Here is an 18477-nt window from a genome sequence, read left to right on the forward strand (position 1 = left end):
AGGGGGCTCCTGCCTGGCTGCAAAAGCTGCTCAGGTTTTTCCCCACCCACAAAGACTCATCCTCCTGCAAAGCCTGAGGGATGACTCCTGCAGTTCTGCCCGCTGCTGAGGGCTGTGTGGCTGCTCCTCCACGCTCAGCAGGGCTGTCCTGCCCGCTGCATCCCGCCCTGGCACCCCTCAGGGAAGGTGCAGGCCAGCAGCCGTGCTGCAGGCAGGCATTCCTCGTGATGTGGAGGTTTCCAGCCTGTGTCCTCTCACACCTTGGACGTTCCCACAGATGCTCAGTGCCAGCTGTTCCCGTGCTTGCTCTCATCACCTCCCTGCTGCACGTGCCGGAGGGGTCAGCCCTGCACCCATCCCTGATCTCTGCTGGGCTGCCTGTTACATCTTCCATGCCTGAAACTCCCCCCTCTTCCTTCCTGGGCCCTGCACTGGGAGACTCTCAGCTTAAGCCTACCTTGGTTTTTGCTTTGACTTTGAGGTTTCCTTTGTTGAGCAGTCCAGCAGAGTAAAATCAAGTAGTGTGTGTACTTGCTAGGTGTCAGCACATCCCATGAGTCTAAAATACCATCACTTTCTCTTTTTCTGGTCATATGCATCACTTGTCCACTCCAGGATTTTTATTTTTTTTTGAGACCTTCGAGCCCCTTCCAGTGCCTGAAGAGTTTCCAGACAAGCAGGAGAGTGACTTCTGACAAGGCCATGGAGTGACAGGACAAGGGGGAATGGCTTCAAATGATGGAGGGCAGGGTTAGATGGGGTTATTGGGAAGGAATTCTTCCCTGTGAGGGTGCTGAGGCCCTGGCACAGGGTGCCCAGAGAAGCCGTGGCTGTCCCTGGATCCCTGGGACCATTCCAGGCCAGGTTGGACAGGCCTTGGAGCAGCTGGGCTAGTGGAAGGTGTCTCCTGGTCCAGTGGAAAGTGTCCCTCCTCCTGGCAGGGGAGTTGGATGTGATTTTTAAGGTCCCTCCCAACCCAAACCATCTTGTGACATTTCCAGAATCATTACTGTCCCCATCTGATACTCTGGGTTTGCCATACTCGTGGGGAGTTTCTCAGTTTTCCTGGTGGCACGTTTGCCCTGCTTTCTTTCTGTGCTTCTGCCTGACACAAGGCTTTTCCTTTCCCTTTTTAAAATGTTTATGTTACTTATTCTTGGGGTGTACTCACCAGGTATCCACATGGCAGCTCTTACTGAGGGAGAGGTCACCCAGTTTGCTCCTGAGCTGATCCCTGGCTCCGAGCTGGACGTTTCCATAGATGAGGTGGTGGTTATTTGTCACATGTGGCACTGCTCTGTGGACCCTGCAGGGTGATGCTGAGTGGGAATGAGTCCTGTGCAGGCAGGTCACAGACCAGCACCCAGGAGTCTTTCAGGGAATTGGGACTGCAATGTGCTTTTCTTCTGCCCTCGAGGTCTCCTACTGCAGCTTGATGTCTACACGTGATGCAGAGCCAAGGTGTGATGAGCCTGGAGACCTTGCCTGGGTTTAAGTGCAGCTATTGAAGGAGGTGGAGCTGAACCTGGGAGCTCAGACACAGCTCTGCCAGTGTAATTGCCTCCATTGATGTCCAGCTGTTTATTCCAGGAACCAGTTACAATGCTCTAAGTGCCTCTCCCTTGGGACTACTTCTGTTTAAACAGCTGGTTTTAATCCAAAGCTTTAATTGGTGCTTACACTCCAAGCAGTCTCTTTCGGTGGGAAGGGAATTTCCAGCCCCACTTTAGTCTCCCAAGGTGGATGATGCTGAGGGAGGATCATGCTTGGGAGGTTTTGTCCTGCTATTGTTTACAGGCTGAGAGAATTCCTGCCTCTCTGACTGTGAGGTTTGGAGGGGAGAGACTGTCCTTACATATTCCTTCTGCAGTACGTAAGAGGAGTAGTCAGAGGGTAAAACTGAATCCTTGCCATGTTGGTTGCAACAGGAGGTTAATCATAAACTCTGGCACTTTCCAAAGGGGTGCTTTCATTCTGCAGTGTCGGTGGAGAATTGTGCTGCTCCCAGGGTCTGCCCAGCTGTTTGCCAAGAGGATCAACAGCAGAACAGCTCCCCCCTGTCTGAGGCTGAGCAACCACCCAGACCTTGGGTTTGCTTATATCCCACGGCTTGCTGGAAGGAGATTTTGTATCTTCATGGTCTTTCTGTGGAAGGAGGTGTGATGCTTGTGCCTGGTGTGGCCAGCATCAAGTCTTGGGTCCTTCACGCTTGTGTGGGGTATTTCACATCAGTGTTTCACTGGCCTCATCCGTTATATCTGCTAAACTTGTTTTTCAGTGAGCTTTGAGAACATCTGACTATATTCCTAGGAGAACATCTGGTGATATATGTTAGCTTCACTCCTTTTAGGAATTGTAATCCACGAGCTTAAAGAAAAAGAAAATCAACCTGTGAGAAAGCTTTTGCTGGCATGTGACGAGGAAGGAGATGTCCCCTGACGTAGAAGGGATTGTCTGTTGACATTCTTCTCCCTCTCCCGGTTATAAGTAGGTTATCCCTGCTCAAATTATGCAACTGTGCAGACAGCCAGACTTCAGGAATTCCAAATACTTCAATGTGTCAAGTGCTGACTTCTAAATTAAATGCCACGGTTGCAGAGCGTGTTCACAGTCTGTCGCTTGAAATACGACATCAATCTTGGAATCGCTGTGGCTGAGAAGGGGCAGCAACTTAATTGCTTGTTTCTTCCAAGAAGTGTTATGGGAGGGTGTAGGAGCCAAACTGGGTGGGAGATGTGCCTCTACCTGTGACACTGTTTCCATATGGAAGTCAGCAGTTACAAGCAGAAAAAAAACCTACTGAAAACATTGATTTATGTAACAAATTGAAATGCTTCATTCTCTGGCCGTGGCTGTTGCCTCAAAGATGCAGTTTCCAGCATCTAGATCTAATTAAATTGTTGTGTGCTTATTGCTAAGTAAACACAGGAGTCCATCACTCTCCTTGCCTTGGAGAGCAAATTGATTCTTCTAATGGTTTCACTGGATGAAAGCAGGTGTCTAGGACTGCTTTGTGCAAGGTGCTGAAATGAAATGGTGGTGGTAGGAAATGAGCTGCAAACCTGATAAAATGGGGTGACAGGAAATGTAAACGCTCAGCATTTCATTCAATTCTTACATTCCATTTAATCAAGTTAAGAAAGTGACTTAAACTGTGCATTATTTGTAAATAGCGTGTTCTTAATGCGTTCCACTTCAGAGCTGGGGAAATAATTATTTCACATGAGCAGATTTAGCAGAGTATGTGAAGGATGGGATAATAAGTGCTGCAGAAAGTGTGTTGGGCTCAGCATGAGGTCTGTGACAGTGGCCAGGAGTAAATCATTAGGGGAGAGTGCAGCAGCAACCCCAGGCAGCTCAGGCATCATCCCCAGCTCCTGCCTTGGAGTGGCCTGAGCAAGGGGTCTCAGTGCCTGTTGGACCTGTCCTTGAGGGAATTGCCTCAACATTTCCAACAGTTTATAGCTGGAGCTTCCACAGAATACCCTGTGATGAATCCCTCAACTTGTACAAAAATAATACCTGGCTTCTGGAGGTTTTTTTGCTTCTTTTTAAACTGTAATCTCATTGAATCCCTCGTAGTTTTTGTAGTACGAGAAAGAATAAAGGATCTTTTTTGCATCAGCACCTCATTTGTGATTTTACAGGTCTCAGTTTTCTCTCTTTGGGTTCTTTTCCTTTTCCAAGCTGCATTGTCCCAGTCTGTTTAGTACATCTGTCTGCAGAGGCAGCTCCACATCACTCAGGGTTTTTTTTCTTTGAGCTCTGCTATTGTTTTGAGGTGATTTGGCCACAACATTTGTTTGCTTGCTTTACCCAAGAAGACTGAATAAAGGGAGACGTGCTTTCTAATAAAGGGATACTTTGTAGCTTCTCTGTGATAATATTATAAACATTTACTATGTGTAATATTTTCTATTCAAAGTGCAAATGAACACAGTAATCATAGTGAGAGATATTGTAGTGGAAATAGAGATACTGAAGAAGATCTTAGTTTATAAATACAGCTACAGATGGCCGTTGATAAGGCATTTTGTAGTTGGATATTACCAAGAGAGCATTATGGAAAAAACTACAGTTGTGGTGGATACTTGCCAGAGTTAAGTTGGAAGGCATTGGAAGCATGAATATGCCGTGTCCTGTGGAGAGCTAAGAGTCCCAGAAATTACTCGTGGGTTTGGGAATAACTGCTGGGTTAAGGGACACATTGCTCCCATGTGAGGGACAGATACTGACAGTGTTGAAGCTCTGTGGTCTGACAGTTCCTGCAGTTTTCCTTCAGCGTCTTGTTTTGGTTCTTTTAAGTGGATAAATACCCCTGTTTTGAAATACTGACTGTGAGAAGTTTCTGTAAAATGTTAGTAAATATGCTGGAGGTTTAAAAAACCCCACAAAACTCTCCTTATGCCCAGCATGAACCATGGATGTGGTTCTGCCAGGCCAGCTTTGGCCATACAAGGGCAGACAGCTCCAGCCTGTGGAGTTGCTGCTCACCTGATAACGTGATTTGTGGATAAATACAAGCACTTTTAGGTTTTGGAGCCAAGAAGAACTCCTTTTAGGCATTTATCTGCATAAATGAGTCATTAGGAAAATAAAGGTACACGTAGTGCTGAAAGGGTGATGACACAACCACATTCCTGCCTTGCTTGAACTTGTTGAGGATTCTTTCTAGCTGCTTCCGTTGGGAAGGTGGCTGTTGTTGATGTGTCTGTGACACCTTGGCTGCTGGCAGCAGTCCGTGCTGTCTGGATTAGCAGTGCCTGTTCTCCTCCTCGGATCACAGGGGATCTGAGACTTTGCCTTGATCTCTCCCTCCTGCTCTTTACTGAGGTTTTTCTTCAGTGTTGCTTCCAGCACTGGGGGTGTTTATGGGGCTGCTGTGCTTCAGGGAGGGTTCAGATATGCACTGCCCTTCAGAAAAAATCATTTGTTATAGTTAATGTGGATTTCATTAGGGTGTAATGCTTCCTGAAATAAAAGTGAGAGAGAAAAGCTGTCATTATGTGTAATAAACCTGAATATTTCAAACAACCAGTCAGTTGACAGGTAAGCTTTGTGTTGAACTAGTAAAAACTAGCACTTAGCCAAATTTGGTTGTGACAAACCTACTGGTTGTGGTGTGCCTTCCAGTCTCGTATTTCTGTCAAAGGAGGAGACAAAGGAGTGGTTTCCAGGGACAGGAGGGAGCACAGTGGGGTGGGAGGCATGGTTTGGGGGATAGTGGAGAGGAAGGACTCTGCACTTTGGTTGCTTTTGTGTAATGCACCTCTGATTTTGCCTTGGAGGGAAGGAAAAATAATGCGTGGGGACCAGCAGATAGGAGAGTTTTGTTATTTTTGTCTTTTTGACTCTTTCAGGGATCCAGAGGAGTAGTGCTACCAAAACAATCTTGAGCCACACTGCTTTGCTGTGCCATTTTCCCTGACATTTCTTCCACATGCCATCACCAGAAAGGGCTTGGAGATTTTTGCTTTTGTGATTAATTTGGGAAGCTGGCTTGAGTAGTCTCCTTCATGCATGTTTTTCCTGACTTCTTGTTGATACGCTTGCGGAGCTTCTGAAAGTGAAGGCTCAAATGCTGTGGGTAGCCATGGTAAAACAAGAAAAAATAGCTTTCTGGAATTAGTTTAAATTAGCAGGTTGCTGCAGTTGCTGCCACGTGTAAATGAAAGTAATATATGGACATTTTTTGGCCATTTGCAGTACTTAGAAAATTTAATATTCAGTTGGGGGGTTTTGTACTGTTGTTAAAGACCAAGGCCTATAAAACTGCAGCTTCGCTTTTTATTACACAGAGTGAGAAATGGTCATCTAACAGCTTCTCTACACTAAGAAATTTGGGAAAGACTTAACCTGAATTTGCATGGAGCAAAAGTATAAAAAAGTTACTGAGATCCCATAAAAATTATGCATGAACAGTGCCATGGAAAGCGTGGTTAAATCTGAATGTGTGCCTTAGGGCTGTAACACATCAGCCCATTCACTGTAAGCTGATTACATTCTGAGGCACTTCCCTGCAGAAGCATATGATGAGGACTCAGTTCACTTGTTGCTTTTATTCTACCAAAAAAAAAAAAACAAAAAGAAAGAAGTGGAGATTTGTTTCATATATTGATGGCACATTTAGTAGTTCGATCATGTGGTTTTTTGGGAATTGGTGAAAACCAAAAGTACAGGTTGCTGTGAAGTATTCCAAAACACTGTCTAGTGAAGTTCACACATTAATTTTTATTTTGAGAATAACCAATAATTTTGAGAATAACCAAAAACCAATTTTTATTTTGAGAATAACCAGTGTGGAACAAGACCTTTTCACAGTTTCTGCTCATACTGTTAAACAAGCCTCAGTCTTAAGTGCTGTCAGAAAATTGCTTTTATGTGCTGTAAGGAATGCTAACGTGAGATTCCTACAATGCAGAGTTTAAAGCACCAGAGGCTGGGGAAGGTGGCATTTATCTGGTTTGCTTATTCAACCATGTGAAAGCTATATTAGGCACATAAACTTTCTGCACTACGCTGCAGCTTCAAAAAAGCAACAAGTTAAATCTGGGTCCTTTGAAGTAGTGAATGGTAACATTCTGTTCTGAAGTGATGACTTCAAATGATCACACCAAAACGCAAAAAACTGTCATGGCTGAGGAAAACAAGGCAATTCTCCCCAGATAAATCTTATTTCAGAGTATCACTGTTGCATGAAACATGGCTTTTGTTGGAGCCAGCAAATTTCAGTTATGTAGAAAGGCAGAGAGTCTTTAAAAAAGGATATAGATCTTCTTTCTCTATCTGTAAATGATCTCAGGAAACATCTTACTGTTGCAGAAAATCAGTCGGTGGCGTCAGATCAGTTTACATACACCAGGCACTGCTGTCCTGCCCTGATTATTGTAATCTCTGCTTTTAATTAGATGCTGAGCTTAAGAGCTGTTGTGCTGCTCAGTGCCCTCGATGTGTTCCCTGTCAGTTCTGGCTGCTCCAGTGTCCCTGCTGAAACATTGCCTGCTAAAGGAAGATGCTCTGAGAAGATCTGAGCACAGTTTACTTTACAGACACATTAAGGGACAGCTGCACAGAGAAGAAAATTGCACCAAAACCCCCTTCTTGAGACTCCTTCAGGAGGTTGAAATAGATCTTGACAAACACTGGGCAAGAAATCAGGCATTGCAGTAGGCTGGTGTTCTGTGTGCCTTTTACCTAGCTGTAAATTTAATTTAACAGTATGGAGATCTTACTCCAAAGTCACTTTTAACTCATTAGCTTCCATTTCACAGCTCAAGTCTGTTCTAGATCCCTAATGTATCATGCCAAATGTTAAATTCATTCTGTTGGATTTCCCATGGATTTTGTTCTGTTCCTGGGATTCCAGTTTCAGTCATTTGGTTCTGTGTGTTGTGCTGACGATACACCTTAACCTTTTGATCAGCATTTTCTGAGCCAGTGTCTCGGAGATCTTTGCTGAAATGAGTTCTTACAGCACTCCATTAGGTGAATTCTTTACTCTGTTATCCAAGTACATGAATTTCTTTCAGCTGGCTCTTTACCTTCAGTTTGTCTGTTCATCTGTGTGTTTGCACTAACAGCTCTATTTGTCATGTTAGTCAAACATTTAATGAAGTTCTCATCATAGCTGCCATTTCCTCTTTCTCTGAAAAATACATTATCAATTCAGCTTGAAACACTTTAACTTCAGTAAACACAGGTGGTATCCCAATTTCTGTTTGTTTTCTTATTCTTCATTCTTTTTTTCTTCAGTTTGTTTTCATTTGGCTGCATTTGTGCACTTGTATACAAACACTTGCAATCATGTATCTTTGAGAGATGAAAACAGCTCTATATTTTTTTAATAATCAGACCTTGTACATTAAATATTTGAGAGATGAAATTATCATAGTGCTAATGTTGCCAAGCTTATTTGCAGGTGTGCACTACAAAGTGAGGCAGTCTTTGAAAAGTCCTGCCTCTTCTCCTGGTACACTGACACCTTTTCCCTGGGAATTAAAGTATCACCTTTTCATCACAGCAGCGTCTAATGGAAACACTTTTAGACTGGCTTCTAATGAAAGGAGTGGTAACATGTTTTACACACCTACAATATGACATTTAATCTGCAAGTTTTATCTGCTCCAGGAGTTGTAGCTATGCTTTAATCTTGCTGCATTAGTCCAGCACATTCAGTGCCTACGTTCAGAGCTCCAGGTCAGCTCTCAGGGATTCCCAAGCGTTTGGATTACAAGCTCTTGCCAGCTCACAGCTTTTCCCATCAGTCAGGAGGGTCTGTGCTCAGCCACGGCCATTTACAGAGCTGTGCAGATGAATTTCCATTGCCCTGAAGCCAGTGGGAGCGTTTAGCAGTTTAACTTCACTATGGACAACTTAACTTCCAGCCCTATGACATTTCTGCGGTTAAAAATGTCCCCATTTATCTGTGTATTGGTTTTCACTCTAGACCTGCTTCATGGCAGCTGTGAGCCCATCAGCTGCAGTGACCACAACTCTCATTTTCCTGAGACATAACTGATGTGCAATTCCTGCCATAAAAATTAAAAAGAGAGAATTGAAGTCGAATTAAACTCTCCTGCCAATTTGAGGTCAGACAGAAGAAAGTCTTGCAGGCCCCTTCCTGTAGGCCATACATATAAGGGTTGATAGGGGACAAGAATAAATCTAGAAGTGTCACTTTCATGAGGAAATGACAAGCCAGAGCTGCATGAGCGTCTGCTGCAAGTATGTGGCTGCTGGTGAAGTTAATGATTGTGGCCTTGGAATCTGTAATTATTATAGTCAGGCAGACGAGTGCTTAATTCTGCCAGATGGGAGAGCTCCACTCTGAGTTCCAGGACATGCCTGGGGGTTTCAAACAGATACACTCTGCAGAAACAGAGCTGCATCAGCCCAGATAGGTAAGTTCTGTGCCGTGTTCTGTTCTGTCATTGCAATGTTTCTGTAGGTTTGTGGGATCCCTTTGATCAGCAGGTTTGGTTTGGTTTGGATGCACACATTCCCATCCTGTGCCATGTGCTGGGCTCTCCTCTGCAGGCTGTAATTCTCCTATCAGCCCACACAGGCTCTCTTTAAAATCTCCTCTCACACTGTCAGAGCACAACTGCTGAATTTTTACATCCAGCTTCTTAATTCCCATGCAAATGACAAGTCAGGAAAACAAATAAAAATCCCTAAGACACATTGGCTTCACCTTAAACATAGAAACCTTAAACATAGAAACAGCAACTCCTGAAAAACAGTGATGGTTTAACTGATGGTTTTCAGCTCTTTCTTTGCTGTGACCTCACAGTACAGGAGCAACAGCTCTCTATATGTTTTGTGTTGGTTTTAATATTCTAAAATAGAAGAAGTAGACACATATATACCTCTTTTTCATCACAGTAGATGTTCTGGGCTTTTTTTGACTTTCATATGCTCAGACAGTCTTGTGACATGAGGAAGACTTTGGTCATCTCACTTTGGAAACTGTAAACATTTTTTTGGAGTTTTATTGTTTTGAATGAGAACAGCTGAGATATTTGGAATTAAGCAAATATTTCTGATTTGTTCTTGGTCCATATTGCTTTAACAGCAGCCATTGTGCTTAATAGCCATGGTGTAAAAATAAAAAAATCTGCAAAAGCACAGAGGAACAGGAAGTACGTGCTAAGGTGTTGGTTGTCCATCTTTTGGCAAGGGAAGTTAAAATCAAATAGCAGGAAGGTGTAGAAGTGGGTTGCAAGGATGGTGCAGTGTCTGACCACATCTCACACCTTGCTGCTGGTAAGAATTAAAGCAGAATGCCAGAGTAGGGGGATTTTTTGCTCTCTCTTGTAGAGGAATATGCATTGAGAAGTTAATTAGATAAATTTTTTCCAAAAAGCTAACAGTGATTAAGGCATTGTTGCCAAAAGCAGAGGCTGGTTTTGAGTGATAAATTGCAGGGGTGATAAGTGGCTGGGAGCTTTGGCACCTCCAAGAAGAGGGGTGTGAGCTCCTGGATTCAACACTCAGCTGAAGTTCCACTCATGCAAACCAGTCTAAGATAATCTGTGCTCTTCTGCTTGGGGAAAGTCTGTTGGTACTGTTCCCTTAAAATGTGTATGTAAATGTTTTCTAATTTTATCCTTTCAGAAGTGTTCTGTTGCAGCTGACATCCCATCTCCACTGTACAATAAAACCATTCTGTAGAGCAAATTGATGGGTTTGGCACCCCACTACTTGTCTCAATGCCTTCACCAGCCCTGAGAATTAAAATGCACCTACTAGATTTGCATCATGCAAATGCATTTTTCCATGATCTGAGTCAGTTTTTTCCTATCCCCATGAAAGATTAATGTTTTGATAGCAGTGACAGTGTGAGTCAGAGCTGTAGCTGTGAGCTGGGGCTTTGCCATGGCCGCACACATCTGCTTTCTCCTTGTGCCATGGTACAGTCAAAGCTTTTGTTTTCTGTTATTGCTGGGTTTAATTTGGGGGAAACTGCAGAGACCTGTTAGGAATTCGAAACACGTATTTCATGGACACTCTGGGCCTGCCTTTTTTCCTGAGTAATTATTTAGGAAGAGGAGCTGCTGGATGCTTTTCACCTTGTCCTTTGCAGATAAACACTGCTCCTGGTCCGTTGGAGGACTTAGAGTAAAGAAATACTGTGTGCTTTTGCCCTTATGTCTTTCCTGCCCTCAAGAGCTTTACCTTGGTTGCTACCAGAAATGGTGGTGGGCCCTGTCACAGCTCAGCATTTCCAGATGTGCAAATCTTCTCAGCAGTCTTTTGTGAAGAGTTGCAGCCTTGGTGTGTTGACTTTGTAAACCTCAGCTCTTACAGCACTCATGAGAAACTTACCTAAATGTTTACAAATCCATTTAAAATTGGGGAATGAGAGTAGCTTATTGTCATTTTCTGGGAGTGATAAACATTCAGAGCCTCTGATAATTATGTAGGTTATTTACATTGACCTGGATCCGTTTGAACCATGGCTGCTTCCTGCTAAGTGTTTTAGTCTCCCTCCAGGGAGCTGAAGTCTGGTTCAGTAGTACTGCCTGCCACCCTTCAGCAGCAGCTTCTGCTGGGCTATACCTAACATTTAGGAAGATCTAAATTCTAGAATTTGGAAAGTCTCTTTGCAGGGAGTTTTTCAGAGGAAGAGGTGGCTGCTTATGAACCAATTTGCCACTGTAGCATCCCTGGAAAGTTAAAAAAAAAAAAAAAAAAAAAAAAAAAAAAAAAAAAAAAAAAATTAAGTGTGGAACAAAGGAGCAGGCTGGGGGGTGCGTACAGAGCACCCAACAAATGCTCTCTGTGAGCAACACTAATGGTCATGAAGTCAGTGGCCTCAACAACTCTGGCACATGAACTTGCCAACAGTGGTGCCAAAACCCCAATCTTTACAAAATACATGGTCTTGTGAAGTGCAGTATTTTTGGAGTACATTGGGAAAGCACAACACACTCTTTATATGCCTTCTGCTGTGAAGGGGAGTATTAACTGCTAACAATAAATAGGTGGGTTGTAGTATTTCAGCTTTCAGTTTGTTAGGTGAAATTGCTCTTCCATTCCAGCTCCCAAGTGGAGTTCTCTGGAGTTCAGAGTGTTGACCTGTTGTCAGCCACTCTTGGTGGGCAGACAGAGATCCTCCCAGGAAAGTGAGTGTTCAATGTGCAGCTTGAGCCCTGGCCTAGAACAAAACACCTCCAAACTCTTTAAAAAACAGAAAATGCCTGAAAATAGTTCTCTTCTGAGAAGCTGGGAGGAAAGGGACACAGGGGCAGTGTCAGTGTCCTGGGATATTTCAGTGAAATGGCTTGGACAGTCAGAGTCTGGTTCCTGAACGGAGAGACCAAGGAGTGAGTCAGGCCCAGCACCGAGTGCTCCCAGTTGTTTGCAGGCTGTGGCATCACCTCACCCCCAGTCCAGGCTGGAGCTTGGCATCTCTTTCAGGTTTAACATAACGGGGTTTGTGCAGTAGCTCCTGAACACTGGCTCCTTTGTGCACTCACAGTTTGGAATCTGCTGTCCTGGAGGAAATGGAAGTTTTCAAGCCCAACATACTTCCCAGAATGGGTCATTTCCCTGGTCCACTCATCCACTGCAGCCAAAGGTTACAGGTTTGCATTCCAGGGATTCCAGGGCTCCAAAGTGAATGCTCCACACTGATGTCATTTTGAGCACAGAAGCCTCGTGTAAAAGCCTCTTTTACATGAATACTGTCAGGCTTGGCAGTGCTGGGTTGAGGTCAAACTAGGTTCACTAACCTGAGTTAAGATATGATTTAAAGTAAAGTTTAGAAGGTGCTGTTGATTGATTTGAAAGTAGGATGGTGTGGTAGCTCTGGCCAGCAGTTTTGTGAAGTGAGGCAGGACATGATTCATTGTGGAGATAGTACCTTTTATTAGGCCAGCTGCTGTTGGGAAAACAGATGTGTGTTTAGATAGAGATAGAAACAGAAATAGCAGACTTGTAGTTCGTTCTGATTGAAGCAGTTGTTCTGATTCAATTATGAGCTTAATTATACTTAATTATACTAACCAGTTAATTTGAGGGAGTGAGGGGGGCTGGTACCTGTGTACTGCAACGAGATGACAGAGATAAAATGCTCCAGGTCACATGTTTATCTCCGTGGAAGATTTGTCTTTGCACTGCTGCTGTTGATGGAATGCTGCTCTAACCAAGGAGTGATCGGCATTAAAAGTAAATAATAATATAAAAAACCAACCAGTTATCTGATTTACACCATGGGCTCACAGCTGGATTAATATATCTGAGGGCTTGGTGAGCACCAGAGTCGGAATCTCCTAATTGCTTTGAGGACTTACATGGCTACAAAGTGATATGAAGTCTGTTGGTTTCAGTGTTCAGGAAAAGTTGGTGTTTTCATGCTGTAAATTGCCACAGATCAGGATAGAGAGGTTAAAGGTAGGGTGATGGTTTTGTGGTGCTAAAAATGACTTTTGTTTTGAAATGATGTGACTAAGTGAGAAACTAAATGCAAACAGCTCCCTGAGTTTGATTCACTGACTCTTCTAAAATATTATTATAGATACTATGTTTCAAACCCAATGATTTGAGCCATAGCATTAGGCAGCAGGTGAATAAGGAGCTACATTTTGTGTACATGGAAGTAGTTAGGTTGCATAAGCAATATTTTTGAATTCCAATATAGTTTCATTTCCATTCACAGTTTCATTACATTATAACATTACACTTACAGTGTACAGTTTCATCTTTGCTGTTTCTAAGCTCGGAAACTTGACTCCTGTTGAATCCCAAAGCAGTGTATGTGCCATGGTAGCTGTTGCTAAAACTTGCATTTCAGTAGCCTTGAAGCAGTGAGAATGAGCTGAGTTACTCCAAACTGCTTAAAGGTCAGGTCTTCATTTGTGCTCCTAGGAGTTAAAAAAAAACCCAACTAATTTTCAAATGAATTGTACAAAGCCTTTGGTACAGTAGCACATCCCTTCAGACTGCTTTTGGCTAACAGGGGACAAAATTGTCCTTGCTCTGGGCACCCTGAAGTGCTCATGTTTGAATTCTCACCTTGTTCAGGGATGTGTGCTGTGATGGTGATTCCTCACGTTTCCAGGCTGGGAATGCATGCTGGAAAAACCATTCTCTCTAACTGTAAATGTCTGTGTCAAAGTTAAATACAGCCCGTTAAATATGGACTGAAGTGTCCCACTGTGAATATTTTAAAAACTTGTGAAAGTGTCTTTGAATTTTGCTGTGTTTCTCGAGAGGTTTGAAATGTGTTGTGGGAGGAGGAGTCCCACTCTCTGTGATACCATCCCTGGTCCCTGCCTAGAGAATGGTTTGTGGCTCCAAAATTAACAGCTTTTCCAGCCCACTTCCCACTTAGTTTAGGTGTGCACCCTGCTGTCCCCACCCCAGCATTCCCAAGGGCGTGGGTATATTTAGTTCTTGGATGTGGCATCCAGGAGCTGCTGTCAGGGACTGCCTCCAAATGGGAAATAAGACCTGCCAAAGTGCTATTTTGAAATGTGAAAATACAGAGATGATGGACTTGGGCTGAAGCTGTAATGTTGCAGCCCTTTACCCTCTCAGGTGACTGAACTGAGTGCAGCTATCAAAGTGCCTTGTGCCACTAAAAGGTTGGAAAGAGGATTGAACCATTGTATAACCTGGTTGTGCTTTAGCACGCTCATCTTTTCATGTGGAAAATACTTTCATACTGTTTAAATTACCTTCTAAAAATATTTGATGTTTTTACTACATCATTAACTGTAAGGAACTGATGTTTTTCCTCCTCCTCAGCCTGACCCTTTGGATTTTCCTGAAAATAGCATTTGTGCATGTTCCTTGTTCACACTGAGGCCTGGGTGGGAGCCACTTGTTTGAATGGAGGTGTCAGTGCAATGAGGGTGAAAGTCATTTTGCAGAAGTGATTTAACAGAGCAATATCCCACATTCGTAGCAGGAACACTGCTCCTGTAATAAATTTAAATCAATTTATTGCACATCACTGACTTCCGCTATTTTATTCTGAATTCTGTAACCAGATCAAGGTCAAGGAAGCAAAAGATGAAAGGAGAAGGGGAAAGGAAGCCAGAAGAGGGGAGAGGCAGTGGGAGGGGGGCAGCAGGACAAGGAATGGTTTAGAGCAGGGCAGCAGAATCAAGCTCTCACTTAGGGGCTGGAGGGCTGAGCATTCCTTGTTCAGAAGAACAGAGAGGAAAATGGGCTTGTCTTTTGGGCCTGCAAGAACTGGGAGGATTGCTCTGAGTTTCTTCCCCTTGTTTATAACAATGTATTTATTGGTACTATTTCTAAATACCAAATTATTCTGTGGCTAGTCCTTGTGAATGTGTTGCTCTTCTCGTACTTCTGCTGAACAGAAGTACTTGTGGACTTCTGATGTGCCAAGGCACAGCTGCAGCGACCGGGATTTCAGAGGGAAGGGGATCCAAAGGCCATTTCTGAATATGCTGTTACAAGATTTTGCTGTAGTGTGTTGGTCTGAGATCAATGAAATGTGTTTTTCATTTGATTCATGCTGGAGAACAAAGAGTCTGGATATTCAGATGCCTCTTGAGGTCAATCCGTTTTCTTTCAGTGAAGGGAGTGTTTTGCTTGTGCTTAACTTCTTCCTCTGCACCAGTGTGAAATTTCATTTTAAACCCAAATGGCCCTTACAGTTTCCACCAGACTTCATATATATTATCAGGTGTTAGTTAATCTGTTCTCTTGAACAGTTAGGGTTCCTCTGTCTGCAAGGGTTTGAGTATCAAAAGTGAAAACCCAGGAACAAGCAGCAGCCAAGTGTAAATGTCTGTAGAGCCAGGTGGGCTGTGACAGCTGCTGTTTCAATGTGTCACATTTGGGGTAAGTTATTCCACACTTGCAGTTGCTCTGTGAAGCTCCACGTGAGCCATTTGCAAGCATGGATTTTTTTTTATATGGAAGGAAGGGTGATGTGCAGAAGCTGGCTGACTCCAGGAATGAATCAAACACGCTAATGTTGTTATGTTTAACCAGTGAGATAATTCTGTATCGTGTTAATTGTATGAGGCATGTACAGCACAGAAAGCTTCCATGGAGGCTTGGAAGGGGCTTAAGCAGGTCAAACACTGTGGTTTATGTTCCCTTTACAGTGAAATGTTTCTGAAATTTTTGGGGAAATCCAGGAGTCAAACACCCCATTCTCATCAAGACGTTGCACAAAACACTTGCATTTGCTCCCACATGGAGAGAACTGGTCCCCAAGAAGGCAGGTTTGTGTTTTTCAGGAGAAAGAAGTTGCCCTCCTTGTTTTATTTATCACATACATAAAATCAGTTTATGTCTATTTGATTTAAACTTAAACTTTCCTTTGAGGTTTATATTGCATTGTGTTTGTGAAGGAATTTTCAATAACTTCTGATCCTAGTTTAAAACTGTTAAAAGCAGCTTTAGGTAATCAATACCTGCACTACAGCAGGAAATCAGACCTATTGGCAACTGTTGTTTTATGTTTACTAGTTTGAACTCTGGCCTCTGAAAATTCATGCTGTAGTTTCTCTAAAGCTTTTCTGGTATTAAATACCTTCCCTGGAGATTTGCTTACTCCTGCACTCATGTTGTTGACTCAACCTGACTTTTCAATAGTCTGTCAGGTTTAAGAACTGTGAACAATGGTTTTCTGGGCCAAGAAAATAAAAATACAGGTTTCTACACAGATAACAGTTTAAAAAATGCCTTTTTTTATTTAGTATTACGAACATTTTTTTTGAACTGTGTCAGGAATTTGGTTTTGAGTGGGCATAGCAGGAATGAGAGAGAGAGAGGGAGAGAGATATCCCTGTAGGTATAGGGAGATATAGATACCTAGATGTATGGAAGATGGTAGAGATAGATTGCAAATAATTTAATCTGTGATTATGAAAATTACAAGTAATTGCATTTCTGTGGAGTTGGTCCTTTACACAGTCTGGATCTTAGAGGGACCTGGCCTTAGAGGATTCAGATGAATTTTCTTCATACAGAGTCTTACAATCATGAATCCACTTGACTTTTGCTTTCAGAGATGGAAATGACACTTTTCCTCTTTATTTCAGGATACCTTTGATCTGTCATATGTGGGAAGAACGCTAAGAGAACCATCTAAAAATGGGTGTTAAAACATTCACTCATAACTCCCCTGCTCACAGTCAGGAGATGCTGGGGAAGCTGAACATGCTCCGGAATGACGGCCACTTCTGCGACATCACCATCCGCGTCCAGGACAAGATCTTCAGGGCACACAAGGTGGTTCTGGCAGCCTGCAGCGACTTCTTCCGCTCCAAACTCGTTGGCCAAGCAGAGGACGAGAGCAAGAGCGTGCTGGACCTGCACCACGTGACGGTGACGGGGTTCATCCCCCTCCTGGAGTACGCGTACACAGCGACGCTGTCCATTAACACCGAGAACATCATCGACGTGCTGGCTGCCGCCAGCTACATGCAGATGTTCAGCGTGGCCAGCACGTGCTCGGAATTCATGAAGTCCAGCATTTTATGGAATACACCCAACAGCCAGCAGGAGAAGGTGCTGGATGCAGGACAGGAGAACAGTGCAAACTGCAATTTCACCTCCCGGGACGGCAGCCTGTCTCCCGTCTCCTCCGAGTGCAGCGTGGTGGAAAGAACCATTCCCGTTTGCCGGGAGTCTCGGAGGAAGCGCAAAAGCTACATCGTCATGTCTCCTGAGAGCCCCCTCAAGTGTAACACACAAACCAGCTCCCCCCAAGTGCTCAATCCTTCCACTTCCTACCCAGAGTCCAGAAATCAGCCCGTGGACTCGTCCTTAGCTTTTCCCTGGACTTTTCCTTTCGGAATTGATCGAAGACTTCAGTCAGAAAAGGTGAAGCAGGCGGAGAACTCTAGGACTTTGGAAATGCCTGGGCCCTCCGAGTCCAGCAGGAGGATGGCGGATTATGTGACTTGTGAGAGCACCAAAGCCAGTTCTCCCCTGGTGATCGAGGAGGACGTGCGAGTCAAGGTGGAAAGGCTGAGTGACGAGGAGGTTCACGAGGAGGTGTCGCAGCCTGTGAGCGCATCCCAGAGCTCCCTGAGTGACCAGCAGACGGTCCCAGGGAGCGAGCAAGTGCAGGAGGATCTCCTGATCAGCCCTCAGTCTTCATCTATAGGTATGACCATTTCTGCAGTTACATATCCCAGCTGGCACGTGAGCGCTGGGGATTTATTGGAGGAAATCTGCCTTGTGGGTTTTCATGCTTTACTTTTGTGAAACTCCCTTTTTTCCCCCTGATTTTTGAAATACTACACAGAAATTTGGAGTTCTTTAAATAACTTTGCAGAAGGCAGCTGAGAATGGTGAGCCTGTGGTAGCCCTATTTATTCAGCAGAGGTTGATAACTCCTTTCTACTTCGAGTTGCCTGACTGGGGAAACTTAATTCTGCTTTCATTAGTGCCAAAAGGCACGATCTCAGCTGAGCTGCAGCATCAGATTTGAAAAGCTTGTGCCTGCAGCCACAAAGGGTTAGAATAGTGCTTTGCATCAGACATCAAATCTTGTATAATCGTGACAGAGAGCCTTTGTAAGAGGATTTGCAAAATAAGTGGTGAAACACTGTCATCTTAATGCCCCAGACAAAAATAAAACCACACAGTCATAATATTGAGAATCTTTCCATTTCTGTGGGATTTGATTCTCAAGTTGCTTCTTCAAATGCTGCTTGTTGCTGAGCGAAATCTTTTTTCCATGAAAGACAATTTGAAACCAGTTTTGGGATCTTATAGCAGGCTGTTCTTTATTAAGAGCTAATACTTAAAGGTTACTGGAACAATCCCTTTTTTCCTCTGCACAGAATGCATTGAATGGCTTTTAGTAAATCAGAAGATAGAGCTTTTGCAATATTTCTAATTTAATTATCAAATTTTTGCCCAAGTCAGCTATTTTACTCTCAAGTGGCTTGAGCTGTGCTCAGCAGAGTTTGTTTACTGAAAGATTTTTAATAACGCCTGTTCTGTTTGAAGACTGTAAGATTGGCAAATGCACTG

General features: G+C 43.6%; 1 protein-coding gene across 4 annotated transcripts in view; it reads left to right on the plus strand.

Moving 5' to 3' along the window:
- The window catches only part of ZBTB44 (zinc finger and BTB domain containing 44), a 37213-nt gene that overhangs the window by 1097 nt on the left and 17639 nt on the right, over positions 1-18477 (plus strand). For 3 of the 4 annotated variants that reach the window (XM_053963361.1, XM_053963364.1, XM_053963365.1), the window contains exons 1-2: positions 15629-15710; positions 16533-17602. In XM_053963361.1, the coding sequence (XP_053819336.1) occupies positions 16585-17602 (1018 nt within the window). In that variant the 5' untranslated portion in view covers positions 15629-15710; positions 16533-16584. Of the gene's footprint in view, positions 1-15628; positions 15711-16532; positions 17603-18477 lie in introns of those variants that run through there. The other variant, XM_053963362.1, reaches the window with a different exon arrangement.

Source organism: Vidua chalybeata, chromosome 23 (genome assembly GCF_026979565.1).
Source record: "Vidua chalybeata isolate OUT-0048 chromosome 23, bVidCha1 merged haplotype, whole genome shotgun sequence".
NCBI classification, from domain to species: domain Eukaryota; kingdom Metazoa; phylum Chordata; class Aves; order Passeriformes; family Viduidae; genus Vidua; species Vidua chalybeata.